Source organism: Neovison vison, chromosome 12 (genome assembly GCF_020171115.1).
Source record: "Neovison vison isolate M4711 chromosome 12, ASM_NN_V1, whole genome shotgun sequence".
Lineage (NCBI taxonomy): Eukaryota > Metazoa > Chordata > Mammalia > Carnivora > Mustelidae > Neogale > Neogale vison.
Window position 1 is genome coordinate 117,938,919 of NC_058102.1, and position 19,256 is coordinate 117,958,174.

General features: G+C 34.6%; 1 protein-coding gene across 3 annotated transcripts in view; it reads right to left on the reverse strand.

The window, feature by feature from the left end:
• The window catches only part of ZEB1 (zinc finger E-box binding homeobox 1), a 189,129-nt gene that overhangs the window by 17,959 nt on the left and 151,914 nt on the right, over positions 1-19,256 (reverse strand). Inside the window, exons 3-5 of one of the 3 annotated variants that reach the window (XM_044228911.1) lie at positions 16,759-16,818; positions 8,532-8,693; positions 585-787 (exon numbers count right to left, since the gene is read on the reverse strand). In XM_044228911.1, coding sequence (XP_044084846.1) covers positions 585-787; positions 8,532-8,693; positions 16,759-16,818 — 425 coding nt within the window. Of the gene's footprint in view, positions 1-584; positions 788-8,531; positions 8,694-16,758; positions 16,822-19,256 lie in introns of all 3 variants that reach the window. The other 2 variants (XM_044228912.1, XM_044228910.1) reach the window with 2 other exon arrangements.

The following is a 19,256-nucleotide window of genomic DNA, read 5'->3' on the forward strand; positions in this document are numbered from 1 at the left end:
GAAGAATAGTCTTATTTTATACACTAGAAATTGAGGCAACATGACATAGGGATAGAACAAACCATGTGAAAAATGAGTCTTCAATATAAGAATGTTTAGAATCTAAACTTCAGATTCTTAAAGGAAGCAACTTCCCTTCCTACAGTAAATAGAACACAGTAACTTACACTGAGAATAAATAAAGTAGTCTTTGGTTCCCAGAAAATTAACTTTTATTATTATTATTTGACTTTCCTCTCAATTTGGTCAATACTTAGTCATATGGTTTATGAAACCAGTATTTATTTTTTCTACACTGAGCATTTTGGTAGAATGCACTTTGAAATCTAGTTTTAAACTTCAGGGAAATATTTGTTATGGTATAAGCAAAATAATTAAATTTGCAAAAAAGGATCTTACCTGAAAAAGAATAAGAAAACTTAGAGACCTCAACAATAATGTTCACATGTACTTTATAACTCAGAAATGACCAGATAATTCAAATAATCACTTATTCTTGTAAGGCTGCAGATAAGATGCTTTCTACTACATCCTTTTAAGTATATTAAAACCCTTGCCTTGTACGGATGGTTGCTTTCACTTACTTGATCTCTTCCTGATTTATGTGATGTCATGTGACGTTCAAGTTGGGTTCTGTATGCAAAGGTGTAACTGCACAGGGAGCAACTAAAATTATCTTCATTCTTTTCATGGCGATATTTAATGTGTTCTTTCAGAGAGGTAAAACGTTTATAGCCTCTATCACAATACGGGCAGGTGAGTAACTGGGAGAATGCATCTGGTGTTCCTGTATAAGAAAGATAATATATTTTGAATTTAAAACATCCAAAAAAAATTACCAAAGCTGTCACTGAGTCCCTATGCTTTGTGCCAGATATTATACTACCTACTTTATATTTGATCCTTAAAATAATACAATGATACTATCTCTGTTTCATAAAAGAGAAAACAGGAGGCTCAGAAAGGTTAAATAACTTAAAAGTCACTTGGCCAGTAAATGATGAAGTCAGGATTCAAACATGTGCTGTCTGACTTCAAACTCTCATGTCTTTTCCACTAAACCACAAATCTTCCCTTCTTTTTGTATGGTTAATTAGACAAAGAAAACATAAACAAAATTAGAAATATACATTACTTTTATAAATATATACATATTGAAGGGGACTTGTACACCATAATAGAATCTTTCCATTGGTAATGATGTGTCATTAATTATTTAATGCTTTCTTTCTCATTTGGAAATGACACTCTAAAGTTATTGCCATCACACAGTGAGTAGTATATAATTAGATTATGTTTTCAAGACACCCCTGCAGTTAGGTGTAGCCATATGACAGAGGTCAGACCACAAGAACAAGTGCTGGGGGAAATGAGTAACAGGAGCCAGATCTAGGTCTGTCCCACAAAGACCTCCCACACATGCTTCTTTATGTTCTTTTCCTTACTGAATTACATGGATACATTTTCTGTAGAATTTTATATGTATAAGTATAGGATAGGATTCAGAAAATAAAGGAAATACAGAAAAACTGGAGTTCACTGAGTGAACCATATAGTTTTTTAAGATTTATTTGTGTGTGAGTTGGGGGAAGGGTAAAGGGAGAGAATCTTCAAGCAGACTCCTTCTGAGCATGGAGACTGCCATGTGGGTTGAGTGGGGCTCGATCCCAGGACCTATGAGATCATGACCTGAGCCAAAACCAAGAGTTGGACACTTAACCAACTGAGCCACCCAAGTGTTCCTGAATGAACCATATTTTTACATATGGAGCCATCGAAGCCCGGCAATCCTAAAACGTAATACTATTTTGCCAATTAATATTATTTAACTAAGAGTGCTTTTCCATATTTGGTTTATTTCTTTAAAAAAAAAAAGAGTTCCTAAAAGATAAAACTTATTGTAAATCATATCTCTACCTTCATTTGAATTTCTTATTAAAAAAGACTGGGTGTGGTGAAAAAATAATGAACACTGTTTTTCTGAAAATAAATAAATAAATAATAATTTAAAAAAAAAAAAAAAAAGACTCGGGATGCCTGGGTGGCTCAGTTGATTAGGCCGCTGCCTTCAGCTCAGGTCAGGATCCTGGGATTGAGTCCCACATCGGGCTCCTTGCTTGGCAGGGAGCCTACTTCTCTCTCTATCTCTGCCTGCCATTCTGCCTGCTTGTGCATACTCTTTCTCTCTCTGACAGATAAATAAATAAATAAATAAAATCTTTTTAAAAAAAGATAAAAAGAAAAAGACTACCAAAAAAATTATATTACAATCTCAAAATCCCTCATAAACATATATTACCTTTATTGAAATCCAAATCCATATAAATTAAAAGTTTTGCTTGAGAACCAGCCTGCATGTAATAGACTAAGCACCTGATCCCATATGAATAAAATCGAACAACCAAATCCCCCAAAGTTTATGATGGTGTCTTTATTATCAGCCAGCAAGGCAACTGGAATCAGAGAATTTTCTGCTGGTGATGTCTCTAAAATGACCTACTTCTAATGGGATTAGATTAGCCACATGAAATTGTTTTGGAAATCACGTTATGTTTTGTCTGGTATTAATTTACTATTTGTAAAGGTAAGTAGGAAATCAACATTTGGGACATTCTCCTTGCCAGAGTACCTAATCCGTCCTATTGATTTTAGCTGGTTACAGTGGCAGAAGTCCAAGTGAGCCATTGCAGGTGCTTTATTATTGGCACCACAATCGACATGTGATTCTATTACTTAAGCTGTTTATAATCCAAGTGTAATACAGCTGTCTGTTCTCATTATGTTCTATTTTCTTTTTTGCCTTCATCAATAAACAAAATACTAGTAATTTTGTAATATGACAGGGTGCTCATAATATTCTACCAGCAAGTTATTATTTTCATAAATCAATCTATATTGAATTTCTCATACAAGGAGATAAGAATTTATTCTTTTAGGATACTAGCATAAAACAACAAAAAGTAAACCTGAATATCTGACATAATAAGAGCAAATTATAGAACGAACAGGCCTGAGAGTTAAATGAAAATTTTTGTTCCTATTTTTGAAAAATATTGGATGTTTGTTTATTTAAGAGAATCACTTTTTTAAGCAAAGAAGGCTTATCACATAAGGAAAAAAATTTTCTTTTTAGAATTCTTATAAATAACTTTAGAAAGAAATCCAAACTATGTCTATTTTTTGAACAGTCTATAATTTCCTTATGTATCTGTGACTATGAATATGCTTTAAAAAAAACTTGAATTTTTGTATCCTAAATCTCCTTTGCTCGGTAGCATGACATTTCAGACTGATAGTAGTACTGGATATAAAACATTTGCAAAATCTCCTTTAATTGTGCACCACTGATTCAGAGTTTGTGATACTTCAGCCTTCCAGAATAAAGTTTGCCCTCTGACAATTTATAAAGTACAGAGAGCGTGTTGAATCCACCAACACTTAAAAAACTGAGGGCTTCTGAGGATAATCTGATGTTACTGGTGTGACAGAATGTCTACTATGAAATACTTTATTAACTGTATACCTGAAAGTAATGACTATCTGAATTAAAAACAGATTCTAGAATTCAAATGTTTTACTAATTCAGAATGATTAGGGCCCCAATTTTTATAGGATTTTACTGTGTTGATTAGTAACAATGGACTTTACAAAGTTTAACTTTATTTGATCTGTGCAATAAAACATTTTTTTTAGTTCTCCTCATTTTCTTTCATGAGGATTCTTTTTTTTTTTTAAGATTTTATTTATCTATTTGACAGTCAGAGATCACAAGTAGGCAGAGCAGCAGGCAGAGAGAGAGAGGAGGGTGGGGAAGCAGGCTCCCTGCTGAGCAGACAGCCCAATGTGGGGCTTGATCCCAGGACCCTGAGATTGTGACTGGAGCTGAAGGCAGAGGCCTAACCCACTGAGCCACCCAGGCGCTCCTTTCATGAGGATTCTTAAAGAACTTTCTGTTACATAAAAGATTTACATATGTATATTAAAATTTTAAAATTTCCTTTTCTTATTTATTATAACCGATGGCTTCCTCAGGTGAAATTTAACAAATTTCCTTTAAGGAAAAAAAACCTGGGGCACCTGGGTGGCTCGGCTGGTTGAGTCTGACTCTTGGTTTCAGCTCAGGTCATGATCTCAAGGTTGTAACTATGAGCTCCACATCAGGCGCCACACTCAGCATAGACTCTGCTTGGGATTATCTCTTCCTTCCTCTGCCTGCCCCCACCCCATTCTCTCTCTAAACTAACTAAATAAATAGAATCTTAAAAAAACAAAAACAAAAAAACCAAAACCTTGGGAAATCAAAGTACAAATGGTAGGGACCTACAGAAGTTTACAGTGCCTATAACTATAGACTCACCAAATATGCAAATAGATCAACACAACACTATTCATATAACTGTAATGCTGTGTCCCGAGGGGTAATAATCTTTTAATAATAATTGTCTTCAAAAATGCATCCTTTTGGCACACTGGAGGAATCAATTCTAGAGTGTCCTACTTCTATTTCCTTTGTCACTGATTTAGTTACAGAAAATCTTATCGATTCTAAGGTGAAACTTCTATTTCTGCATTTTTCATAACTGATTCCTGATTTAAGGAAGGTACAGGTGATTCTTTGCAATGGAATCTATTTTGTTTTCTACACCATTCTCAATTTCCTTCAGAAATTTAAAAGTGGATTGATAAATAACACTATCTTAGCACCAAAAAAGCTGAATACTTACGTATAAATCTAACAAAGTATGTATAAGATTTATACAAGGAAAACTACAAAACTCTGACGAACAAAATCAAAGAAGTAAATAAATGGAGAGATATTCATTGTTTGAGGATAGGAAGACTTATTATTGTCAAGATGCCAGTTCTTCCCAACTTGATTTAGTGGAATTCCAACTCAAATCTGGAAAGTCCTTTTATGGATACTGACAAACATTCTAAAGTTTATATGGAGAGGCAAAAGACACAGAATAGCCAACACAATATGGGAGGTGAAAAATAAAGTTGGAGGACTGACACTATTTGACTTTAAGACTTATTATAAAGCTATAGTAATCAAAACAGTGTGGTATTGGTGTGAGAATATAGAAATGGATCAGTGGAACAGAGAGCCAGAAATATCTTTATAAATAAAGTCAACTGGTCTTTGACAAAGGAGCAAAGGCAATACAATGGAGTAAAGGTAGTCTTTTCAACAACAGTAATGGAACAGGAAACAAAAGCAAAAATGAACTACTGGTTTTTCAGAGTCCATAGTCTCTCATGGTTCACCTCCCCTTCCAATTTACCCAAATTCCCTACTCCTCTCTAACGCCCCTTGTCCTCCATGCTATTTGTTATGCTCCACAAATAAGTGAAACCATATGATAATTGACTTTCTCTGCTGAAAAACAGTCTGAGGGGTTTGAAGTGGCGGGGGGGTGGGAGGTTGGGGTACCAGGTGGTGGATATTATAGAAGGCACGGCTTGCATGGAGCACTGGGTGTGGTGAAAAAATAATGAATACTGTTTTTCTGAAAATAAATAAATTGGGGAAAAAAAATGAACTACTGGGACTTCGTCAAGATAAAAAGCTTTAGCACCAGCAAAGGAAACAAAATCAACAAAACTAAAAGGCAACCTACAGAATGGGAGAAGATATTTGCAAATGACATACCAGATAAAGGGCTAGTATCCAAATTCGATAAGGAATTTACCAAACTCAATACCCAAAAAACAAAAAAATCCAGACAAGAAATGGGCAGAAGACATGAGCAGACATTTCTCGAAAGAAGACATACAAATGGCTAACAGATGCATGAAAAAATGCTCAATATCACTTGGCATCAAGGAAATACAAATCAAAACCACAATGAGATACCACCTCACACCAGTCAGAATGGCTAAAATTATCAAGTCGGGAAAAAACAGATGTTGGCGAGGATGTGGAGAAAGGGAACCCTCTTACACTGTGGGTGGGAATGCAAACTGTTGCAGCCACTCTGGAAAACAGGATGGAGGTTCTTCAAAAAGTTAAAGATAGAACTACCCTATGGCCCAGCAATTGCACTACTAGGTATTTACCCAAAGGATACAAAAATAGTGATTTGAGGGGACACCTGCACCCCAATGTTTATAGCAGCAATGTCCCCAATAGCCAAACTATGAAACAAGCCCAGATGACTACTGACAGACAAAAGGATAAAGAAGATACGGTGTATATAAATACAATGGACTATGACTCAGCCATCAAGAAGAGTGAAATCTTGTCATTTGCAATGTCATGGATGGAAATAGAGGGTATTATGTTAAGCAAAACAAGGCAGTCAGAGAAAGACAAATACCATGATTTCACATATGTGGAATTTAAGAAACAAAATAGATGAACACAGGGTAAGGGAAGGAAAAATAAAATAAGACTGAAACAGAGAGGGAGGCAAAGCACAAGGGACTCTTAGCTCTAGAAACAAACAGAGGGCTTCTGGGTGGGAGGTGGATGGGTAGATGGGGTAACAGAGTGATGGGCATTAAGGAGAGCACTTGATAGAATGACCACTGGGTGTTATGTGGAACTACTCAATCACTAAATTCTACCCCTGAAATAATAATAACATTATATGTTAACTAAAATGAATTTAAACACTAAATTAAAAAAAAAAACGTAATGGAACAACTGAACATTCAGGACATGCATAATGTCCTGAATCTAGACACAGACCCTACACCCTTCCCAAAAATTCACTCAAAACGGATCACAATCCTAACTGTAAAATGCAAAACTATAAAGCTCCTAGAAGATAACAGGGAAAACCTAGATGACCCTACATATGACAATGCCTTTTTTAGATATAACACCAAGGAAAGAAAGACTTGACAAGCTGGACTTCATGAAAATGAAAACTTCTGCTTCTGTGAAAGATGATTTCAAGAGGAGTAGAAGACAAGTGCCATACTGGGAAAAATATTTGCAAAAGACAATCAGATAAAGGACTATTAGCCAAAATATACAAAGGACTCTTAAAACTCAACAACAAAAAATCAATAACTTGATTAAAAAATAGTCCAAAGGCCTTAGCAGACACCTCACCAAAGAAGATATACAGATGGCAAATAGACTCTCCCATCATACGTTATCAGGAAAATGCTATTTAAAGCAAGGTACCACCACACACCTATCAGAATGACCAAAATCCAGAACACTGACACCACAAAATGCAAGTGAGGATGTCGAGCTACAGAAACTTTCTTATAAAAGTAAACATACTCTTACTAGAGGATCCAGCATATGTACTTCTTGGTATTTACCCAAAGGAGTTGGAAAATTTACATCTACACAAAAATCTGCACCTGGATGTGCACGGCAACTTTATTTGTAATTGCCAAAACTTGCATGTCCTTCAGTAGGTGAACAGGTAAATAAACTATGGTACATCCAGACAACGGAATATTATTCAGCACTTAAAAGAAATGAGCCATGAAAATACATGGAGGAAACTTAAGTGCATATTACTAAGTGAGAAAAGCCAAATTAAAAGGTTACATGCTGTGTAATTCCAACTATATGACATTCTGGAAAAGGCTATGGAGACACAAAAAGATCTTTGGTTTCCAGGGATGAGGGGAGGTGGGGAAAGATGAATAGGCAAAACATAGAGGGTGTTTAGGGCAATGAAAATACTCTATGAGATATTATAATGATGGATACATGTCATCACATATTTGTCCAAACCCACAAAATGTACACCACCAAGAATGAACCCTAAAGGAGATGATAGACTTTGGGTGTTTTCTGGTGAGCGATGTTAATAATGGGAATAGTTATGCTACACTGGGGGCAAGGGGTACATGGGAAATACCTGTACTTATGTCTCACTTTTTGGTGAACTTTAGGCTTTTCTAAAAATGTCTTTTAAAAAAGTTGATTATTTAAATATTAAGTTATATCTATCCATTAAACTGGTAACCTCAGAAAAATCAAACCAGATATAGGATCTTAAATAGTTTAAATATCCCCAAACATTCCAAGTGACGTCTTAGTTCTTGGTGCAGATCTTGCATAAAATTTCTTATAGGAATATTTGCATGCAATTGTCATCTGTTTCTAGCATGGAAGGAGGGAATGGTAGTCTATTTCCTTTTAGGAGAGTATGAAATATTAGAACTACATTTTACTACTCTTCATACACAGGCTGTTCATATCAGAATAGACTAGAGTATGATTGTCAGAACAGTGGAAAAAAATCAAGAGGCAATTAAAGGTCATCCTAGCTCCCATTTCTAATACTTGCCCTGTGAGTGAATGGAAATCAACGTCCAGGCATTGTTCTAAGCACTTTACTGCAGTGGCCTTACCAGTAGTGAGATGCCACAAATTTAATACTATGCTGTTATCATACACATGTTCCTTTTATTAAAGAGATTATTTTCTATGGGCATCTGCCAAAAATGTTAGATATCAGAAATGTTCCCTAGAGTAGAGTAGGTTCCCACTGCAAGCTATGGAAATGATAATCCTGTAAAGATGAAAACAAAAGCAACTGTGAAGCTCTACTTACCATTGTCATCATGACCACTGGCTTCTGGGGTGCCCTGCCTCTGGTCCTCTTCAGGTGCCTCGGGGTAAATGACAGCAGTGTCTTGTTGTTGCAGGAACTCCTCAACATTAGGATCATGGTTTTGTTCATTTTCTGCATCTGAGTCACATTCATCATCTTTTACTAAAAGAAATGCATACTTTATACTGCCAAGTTGTTACAAAGCTTTTCTAAATAAGAAATTATTTACCTTAAGAGAACACACTATTGTTCTTGAATTTGTAGGAAATATTTGCCCAAAATTAAAAACAAAATTTACTCATTCTGTTGTCTATTATTAAGAAGTCCTTAAGAAAGCTTTACAACAGTCTTGAATTTTCACAATATCTCTCTTAAACTTTAGAGTATACTTCTAGTCTATGTGACTGATAGGACACAGAAAAGGTAATATAGTTGACTGAATTCTTAATTTCTCAATCAAGGATAAAGCAAGGAAAAAAGGGAGAAAACCTTAGTTCTCAAACCTTAGTCCCTCCTAGGAACCTATTAGATATTTACTTAGAGTTGTAAATCTGAATCATGCTCAATTTAAACTACTTTGAAGTTCAGTGCAGGTATGTGATTTCCTAGACAACAGTGTTAATAGTTATCTATAGTTGGAAAAATATCTACTAAGAGTTAGGAGTATCAAATCCATAAAACTTCTTATCTCCTCTAGTACTCATATATAATAAACAAGGCTACTTTTCCTTTATTTCTGCTTCAGTAAATGTTTAACAGTGGGCTAGGGGCAGAGGCATTTTTTCTTCTGGTTAGAAAGTTTCAAGAGATAATGGAATGCTGCCACTTTGAGAAGGAAACCCAGTGTGCTTCGAGTTCCTAAAGCAGTACTGCTGCACCATGGTTTCCCTCCATTTCCTCTACTGGCTCCAGAGGACAGGGTCTACTCCATGCTGCTGGTAACTGCAATGGGTTGTATGGCTGTCTCGTGGCTGACTTCTTACACGCCTCAGGCTGAACTGTCACTTCTAAATTTGTAAAATAGCAGACTATTAGTCCCAGCAGACTAAAATTGGGCCAAATTAAAATGCTGAGGTGTGGGCATGTTTTTGTGTGCTAGTTATTGAAACAATCTTGCTAAATCTCCCACATAGTGGTAGTAAGTAAAGTCCTCAGGTCAGCTGCTGTTTAAAACCTTAAAGCCAATGACATAATAATAATGGTGACCCACAATTTCCCCCTCCTTTCTAATATAGCCAATAGCTATCAATTATTTAGCACTGGGTTACTGGATCCAGGGGGAAGTGAAAACTCTTGAAGAGGTAAGCTGGTACTGTGGGTATTAAGGGAGTCTATTTCCAAATCCTCAAATTCCGTGTATATTCTTTCTTAGAATCTGGAAGGTTCTCTCTACTCTCCCCTTTCCAGACTTTCTAAGACTTCCTTAAAAGGAAGAAGAGATGGAGTGCCTGGGTGGCTCAGTGGCTCAGGTCGTGATGTCAGAGATGTGAGACTGAGCCCTGCGTCAGCTTCTGTGCTCAGCTGGGAGTCTGCTTGCTCCTCTCCCTCTCCTTCTTCTTCCCTCACCCCACCCCCACTGATGCTGATGCTGTCTCTAGCTCTCTCTTAAATAGATAGATAGATAGATAAATAAATCTATCTTTTTAAAAAGGAAGAAGAGGGGGGTGCCTGGGTAGCTCAGTCGGTTAAGTGTCTGCCTTCTGCTCAGGTCATGATCTCAGTGTGCTGGGATCAAGCCCCTCTTGGGATTCTTGCTCTTTCTTTCAAATAAATAAATAAAATCTTAAAAAAAAAAAGGAAGAAGAGAAAAAGTCATATCCCAGTACATTCATCCTGTGCATTGCCTTGGAGTGTAAAAACCTCCAGGTTGTCAAAGGAAAAAAATTCAAAATACTGATTGGGGAAAACCAACTTCCTTCCTTCCTTCCTTTGTTCCTCTCTCCCTCTCTCCCTCCCTTCCTTCCTCCCTTTCTTTCTTTAACATAGTTTTATTTTTTTTTAAAGATTTATTTATTTATTTACTTGAGAGAGAGAGAGAAAGAGAGAGAGAGAGAGAAGGGAGCAGGGGGGGCGGCAGAGAGAGAGGGAGAAGCAGACTCCTGGGGGAGCAGGCAGCCCGCAGTGAGGGTGGGGGCCCTAGATCCCAGGACTTCAGGATCATGACCTGAGCTGAAGGCTTAACTGACCAAGCCACCCAGGCACCCTGGGAAAACTTTCTTATTGATTAATCAAGACAGGCCTTTCAGTTTTTTCTGTTTACATGGATTTCTATCTGGGGTTAAAGCATGGCAATTTTCTGTAATGGGGATATTTTGGCTGTAGTTAGGAAGCTCTGAAATCAGCTATATAATAATGTGGTCAGAGGGAGTGAGAGTAGTTTTCTTTAAATGGCCTCATCTATTCTATCACCCAACTATTATTAAAAATTTCACTGCTCTTCAGGAAGCTGGTCAGAGTAAATCAAAGAATATTCTCAAAAATCATTCCTACAGTCTGTCATTAGCTGGAAAAATAAGCATTTTTTAATAACTAAAGCACTAAATAACTACAAGTCACTGAGTCTTTTCAATGTAACTTCAAAATTTCAAGTTACACTAGATAAAACTCACAAGTGAAATTTATATTTTATGTGATTATTGCTTCCACATATAATATATTATATATATAAAATATATATTCTATATATATTCCATATACAGGTTACAAGATGCTGCAAATATTTTATCAAATTATATTATTTCTATTATAGTTGTCACTTATAAAAAGTTTATATTTTTCCTATATCCTATTAAGTATGTATGTATGTGTATATATGAGTGTGTGTATAGGTTAGATGCTAGAATAATGAGTTTTTAAATCGTATACATTTTGCAGAATTATATAGTCTGTATTTTATACATGAACATTGCATCTTCAGTAAGTTACATGCTTACCTATGTATTGACTGGTTCTAAATGTACTACTCATTTGGAGACAAAAATCTTTATAACTAAAAATTTTGTATTAGATATAAATAATCTTCACTTCACTATTGAATAATCTATTTTTTAAGATAATTATTAAGTTTGAAATTTTAATTCCAGTCTAGTTAACAAAGGGCGTAATATTAGTTTCAGGTGTACAATATAGTGATTCAACAATTCCATGCAACAGCTCCTTACAAGTGCTCTCCTTAACCCCCTTCACCTATTAAATCTCTACCCACCTCCCCTCTGGTAACCATCAGTTTGTTCTCTATAGCTAAGTAAATAATCTATTTTTTAAATTTTTTTATTTTTTAAATTTTCAGCATTACAGTATTAATTATTTTTTCACCACACCCAGTGCTCCATGCAATCCATACCCTCTAAAAGATATGTTTACTTGTACTTTGTATATTCCTCATTACTTATAACTTATTTTTTTTTCAAAAAGGAACTTTTTATAAAAATCTCTCAAACTGTGTACTGGCAAAATTATTTGAATTGGAAAAATGAAAACACACCTTTTTTTTTTTGACAGGAAGTCTGATGAGGCTGATTGGTATAACAGTAATACCTGGCTTTGCTAGTTAGATTACTAGGTGCAAAATTTCCACAAACTGAATGAACTAAGTTTGTAGCTCTAAGGCATTAGTGAGACTATTATTATCTCCTGTGGCAGGATAAAAGGATTTTTATAGAAAATGTATTGGCAAAGGTACTGAAATCAACAATATTTCAATTTCCCTAACTATTTTGGAATATATTAATCAAGGTGCCTCTACCTGAGGGGAAGAGATAACAAAAGCCAAGAACAGGTAGCATCAGTACTTTGAGAAGTGTGGGCAAAGTTTTTTGGTATATGTCCCAGAAAATCAGGGAGTGAAGGAGTCTAATGACTGGAAAACAAATTCTTGAGCCATTAGGCAGCCCTGAATTTTTGTTTTCAACAGAATTGAAGGAGCATTTAATAGAATTGTCAGTTAACAAAACACTAAAAAGATTTTTTTGATATATAACTCTTTGCAGGGTTGTATAAAGAACCAAAGTAAATCAGTTATCACAAAAATGTATTTCACCTTTTTATTTATGAGAAGGTTATCTGAGTGCTAAATGAAACACAAACAGAATTAATGCTGAACTCTTTTCCTCTAGAAATAAGTAATATTGGGGCTGAGTCAGGTAAGCAGCTGCTTTTGGCTGGGGTCATGATCTCTGGGTCCTGGGATTGAGTTCCACATTGAGTTCCCTGTTCAGTGGGGAGTCTGCTTCTCCCTCTGACTCCCTCCATCCCATGCTCTCTCTTTCTTTCTTTTTAATTAAATTTATTTATTTTCAGCATAACAGTATTCATTATTTTTTCACCACACCCAGTGCTCCAAGTAATCCATGCCCTCTATAATACCCACCACCTGGTACCCCAACCTCCCAACCACCCCCACCACTTCAGACCCCTCAGATTTTTTTTCAGAGTCCATAGTCTCTCATGATTCACATGCTCTCTTTCAAATGAATAAATATTTTACAAAAATAAATAAGTAACATTAAACTATTGATAACTGAACTAATCAAAGAACACTTCAGCTCCTGGGGTGCCTGGATGGCTCAGTGGGTTAAGCCTCTGCCTTCAGCTCAGGTCATGGTCTCAGGATCCTGGGATCGAGTTCTGCATAGGGCTCTCTGCTCAATGCAGAGCCTGCTTTCCCTCCTCTCTCTCTCTCTCCCTCTGTCAAATAAATAAATAAAATCTTAAAAAAAAAGAATACTTCAGCTCCTTCAATCTCATTTTCAGTAACAATTTTTTGTAATAATTAGTTGTTAAAACTTGTAATATATTTATGTTGTGATCAACTGTGCAGTACTGATAATTATATGATAAATCAATCCATAAATTAAAAAAATCTTAAGAGCCTTATCCCTAGAAATTAAAAAGAAACAACAGCTTGCATGGAGCACTGGGTGTGGTGAAAAAATAATGAATACAGTTTTTCTGAAAATAAATAAATTGGAAAAAAAAAAGAAACCTAAATTTCAATTTATAAACATGCTTTTCTTATAAAGAAAGATAGCTGATCAGAAATACCTTCAAATGGGAAATATATCTCTGCTAGCATCAAATTCTATTGATTATGTAGAATAGAAATAGGAGTTCAAGGAGTAAAGATTATGATATAACATTTCTGACTCATAATGAAGAGCTTATTCGCATTTAAAAATTGAATGATTAACAGATATTCAAGTGTTATGACTTACATGTAAGAGTGATGTTAAAAATGTCATTTTTATTATTTATTTATTTACTTTCAAAGTTTTTGTTTATTTACTTGAGAGAGAGAGACTGCACATGCACTTGCGTGCCCGTGGGAGCATAAGCAGGGGGAGTGGCAGGCAGTGGGAGAAGCAACCTCCTCCCTGCTGCACAGGAAGCTCCATGTGGGACTTGATCCCAGGATGCTGGGATCATGACCTGAGCCGAAGGCAGACACTTGACCAAGCCACCCACTTTCCCACCAAAAATGTCATTTTTAATACGCCAGAAATTCGATTGTAACTACTTACACTTAAGATGAAAAATTTGAAATGTACATTAAGAAATATGTGAGATGGTACATAATCAGTTTATTTAATATAAAGTTTAAGGGAAAATAATAGTAGGGTATTTTTGAGAATTAAATTATTACTATTAGATTAGAAGGTTTGGTATTAGGTGTGGTATCAAATTCTGGGTTCTTTTCAACTAAACTACACTGTCTTCATGAGACTGCATCTAGCCCAAACAACTCCAAGCTGAGACCAGAAATCCTGCAGTTTTACATGTAAAGTGTCAGGAAGTGCATACTGTAAAAAGGTCAATTATAAAACAAAATTTCTTGTCTTAAGACTGATAAGCTTACATATTTAAGTAGTAGAGAGAGGAGTAAATACATAGAAACATAATAATAATTTGGCTTTCTTTAGATATGACAAAACTCAGAACTTACTGTCAAATATAAAATTACTTTGGACCATAGGCCTATTTGACCATAACCATTTGTGAAAGCGTAGAATTATAGGGTTATGATTAGAGCAAGGGGAGAGAGACACAAACATTTAATAGAAAGATTAAAAATGATTTAGCTATATTTTATTTCCACTGGAATCATGACTAGAGCCACTCTCAAATGTGAAATCCATTTGATGGTATTTTGTTCAGCTGTGCTTAGGCTTCTTCCTATCTTTATGTTCCATTTTTCAAACTTCATAAAACTATTAACTATATAAACAAAAAAGGGATGCTCAGAAGGAACAAAGGACGTTTTGGATGAATTTTTCACTCTGAATACTAAGCTGAGACTACAGTTTTCTTAACTTCATGAATTGTGAAAGGAAGCAGCAGAAGAAAGGCTCTGACAAAGTTCTGAACTAATAATGATGGTGGCCTTTGTACAAGGTTTTATTTACTTTGTCAGCACATTATTCCCTAGAAGTCAAGGAAGTAACAAAAGCAAGGGCAGAACATAATTTTTAAGTTTAAATGTTCAAAAGCCTCAACCTTCCAATTTCTATCCTTCTTCCCTTAAAACTATACTTATCAGGGCTTTATTAAAATGTTTGCATACTCCCAACTCCCCATGTTCCCAGGAAATAATGCAGCAGGGATCATCTTCCACTGGGTGGGGGAACCTCACAATTCAGCAACAATTTAAGTTAATACAAGGTTACTTTACCTTCGAGATTTTTTGGGGGGAGGTGGTTAAGGGAATTTATATACTATCCAGTACTAAATGAAAGAATTTATTTTTGTAGTGAAGAGCAGAGCATAAGGTAAAATACTGACACCTGGAATTGTGAATTTTTTTATAGCATTTGCATAAAAGGGCAAATGTAAATCATCTAACATCAGGTAAAACAGTAATAAATAGCATTCTTTTGTGTTCATTAAGACTATTTTCCTAATAAATATCGAGTTTAAATATTTTATATAATGTTTAAGTTAGCATGACAAATATTTGATAACAACATGTTTGAATACATTATTCATTCATGTTACACACAACCAAGTTAAAGGCAGAATGTAATATCTGAGGCAGCAGTACCATAAATCATCACATATCCCATTATTATTTAATTAATTTGGAATGCATCTTTAATAACAGAATGAAGATTTACTCTCTATTTTACAGAACTGACTGACAAGGATAGGAGTGCTTGTTTATATTATAGATGAAAATTTATATTTGACATAATACTAGGAAATATACTCATCTGACATAAGGAAAGATAATATATAGGACTCTATGGAATATTCTTAAAATGCACTGCATAAAAAAGAAAAAGAAACTAGAAGTTTTAAACCAAAAAAGAAAAAAAAATTGATTAAAATGATATGATAGAAATTTCTAACTTATGATTATGTGATATAAAGTAAAATACATGATATGTATTTTATATAATATAAAATACAATTATACTAGTTTGAAGTACAGTATTTTGGGGAAATGTTTTAATAACTTAGAACTTTCATCTCTAAAGTTTTCTTTCTAAGAGCTCTAGCTGACCTATGTGACCTGATAGTAAGTGCCTGCTCTTATCATACATAAGATCTTGATTTAAGTCCTCCACTTAAATTTTGCTTCTTAAATCTGATTTGAATCCATTATAGAGGAATAACTTAAAGTCTCAGGGAGTATGTACTTTTAGTTACTTAGAAGCAAGACTCCTTGTTTATTATAATTTAACTTCATCTTAGCCTTTTTCAAAAATCACAGAAATTATAAGAAAAATTTTTAATTCTCCTGTTTGCTGTGACATATTCACTCAGCTCATCAATATTCAGGATTCTCATCTGGTTTATAGATAACTCATGATATTTGCTTATTCTTCTCCTTTCTGCTTTCTCTCTTGTGGGCAACTCAACGCAGATCCTGGTAACTAATAATGAAACTCAAAATAGTTAAATCTACATTCCTATAGCTTGGGTAAAAAATTTGATATAAATTCACATTATCATTTAAACACTTTTTTTTGGATCATCTGTATATTGTACTTGTCATCCTTATAGAAGGAAAATATGCTGTTAGATGAATCTGCAAATTTACACTGTATTTAAAGAATATAAACTTCTAACTTTTCATAGTGCCCTATATGCCTGGGTACTGAAGCACCAAAGGAGGTCAAGATAAAAGAGGAAGAAACAGACTAAATTCACGACTCAAAAATGCAAAAACCAGTGACACAAAAGACCTTGTTCAAAGGCAACAGTATGAAAGAAAATGACGAGCGCGTACCTGCACATCCCGCTTCATCTGTCTGAGCTTCAGGCCCCAGGATTTCTTGTCCTTCCTTTCCTGCTAAAATCAAAGAACAAAGGATTAAAATAGATCCATGTGGTACAAACATTTTTAACATCTAGAAATCTGAGGAGGAGCTTTTAGATTATATTTAATTTGGATTTTTTTCCTTTTAGAAGTAAAGTGTCCTTGAAAAGTGAACTTTTAAAAAAAAGATTAAGAAGGTGGTTTTACCAAACTCAAAAAGGTATGATAGAGAAGCAAAATTAGTGAAGATTTATATATAATCCTGGAATTACAAGTATATTAGAATTATACACATCCTGATTTTTTATTTATTTTTTTTGAGAAGAGTTTTACCTCTAAGTAGCAGGACTCCTTTTTAAAATATCTTCGGCAAAGCACAAGTTTCTATATTTTAGGCACTGTGCTAGATGCTTTATCAACTTACTTCCTTTAACATTCATAACTACTTATTTTGTAAGTTAAAAAAAAAAAGGCAACCAAAAACCTGAGGCCTGAAGAGGTTAAAGAGCACAAGGACACTGTTATTCAATGGTGGAAGTGGAATTTGAATTCAGGTCTGAAAGGCTGTAAAATCTACTTCCTCCTCTGCCCTTTTCTGTGACCAGACGACCAGACAGCTAACTAGAGAGAAGACTGTACTAAACTTCACTGTGTCCAAAGTAAACAGTGAGGGCACTATACTTTCTCTTTCACTCTATTCATTATTCTAACTACTGGTAAATCATAGTAATAATAGTAGTGGTAAACATTCTTAGTTGTCAGTTGTCCTCCTTTGCCACCTAGATTTATAGTGAGCTGACTGCAGTATTCTATACAGAATAAGATCAGAGTAAATAAGCACATTATTTTAGCAAGCAGAAAGTCAGTTTTGTATATTCAGGTACATTTTATTGTAATAGTTTATTAAGACATGTGCTATATAAAGAACATGAAGAAGTTAAAACCCGCTTTTAAAAAAACTAGCAGCAGAGTATATGTAATTATGATCAGAATACTTATAAAGTCATGCTAAAACATCACATCATGTAGTTAGTCTGCACCCCAATCAAATCCCATTGAATATGCCAGTCAAAAAATCTTGATTTAGATTTCCCCTAAGTTTGGTAATTGAATTGAGAACTAGAACACTAATCAAGTAAAATCTTTGCTCACATTTAAGCATGTATTTCTGTAAGTGCCTTGGATTATCAGGTGGGTTTATTCGGCAGATTTTTTTTTAACTCATTAACTTTTATATTAGTACTTAAAGATGATCACTATGTGAAAAATAGTTAAAATGTGCATAAACCTCTTTAGATCCGCATGAAAAACACTATCTACAGTAGGTAATAGAGAAATTACTGATAAATTACTCTCATTTTATATTTGCCATCAGCAAAATGACAATTAAAAAACCTGTGCTAAAGTATAGTAGGACAAACATCAATGTTGCCTAAGTATTGAAAATCTCCAACATCTTTTTTTCCTCTCTCTGAAGCGTCTACTTAAACTAAAATAATAAACAGTATGACAGTTGGATAATTATAGGATAGTAATATAGTTATTTATTGTTGATCGATCTATGCTTTTTTTTCTCCCCAATTGAAAGAATCAAGACAGTCAGTGTTACTAAGTTGAAAGTGACAGTGATATTAAAAGTTAAATAAAAAAGTTAAAATGATATTTTAGACAATAATTATTTACTTACAGTTACTATAGTTAAATAAAAATCTGTCTTCAATTCAATGAAATGATTTCTTCATTTCTGCTCAGGATAAAAATCTAGGCTCCTTAGATGAGCATTTAACATAATTCATAATTTGGTCCCAGACTTTTTTATTGTGATTTAAAAACTGGAAGTCTCCATTCTTTCCCTCATCACTGGGGCTAGAATTTTGATTGAATGACTAAAATTGTATTGCCTAATGAAAACAGAAAATATCCTAATGCTGGTCTGCAGCATGAACACAGTTCTTGCACTACGGGGTGCTGCCAGCAACAGGCTCTTTTCTGTTTCACCCATAGAGCAGCTTGAGGGTGCAGTATTGGAACAGCTAAATACTGGCCAAGATGCCTTCTCCCTCATGTGTTCTGATCTTACTTATAGCTTAGAAAATAAAAGTGGGAAGTAATAGAACCTCCTTGTGTGTAAGATTTTTCTCTCCTGCAAGACTTAACTATTGTCAACACATCGTGATTGACTAACCGTAACGTAACTTAGAAAGGTAAACTGGAAAGTTTCTAAGGCTTTTTCTTTTAGTCTAAATTCCAAACCAAATATATAAATGAGCAAAAACACTCAAGTAATAAGACTTTGTTTTTTTCAAATAGTGGCAAAATATAGCTGAAAAAATAGTGATGAAATACTACTTAGCTATAAAAAGGGACAATTTATTGATACATCCAACACCTTAGATGAATCTCTCAAGAAATTATGGAAAGTGAAAACGTAAATACAAAAGATTACATACTGTATGATTCCATTTATA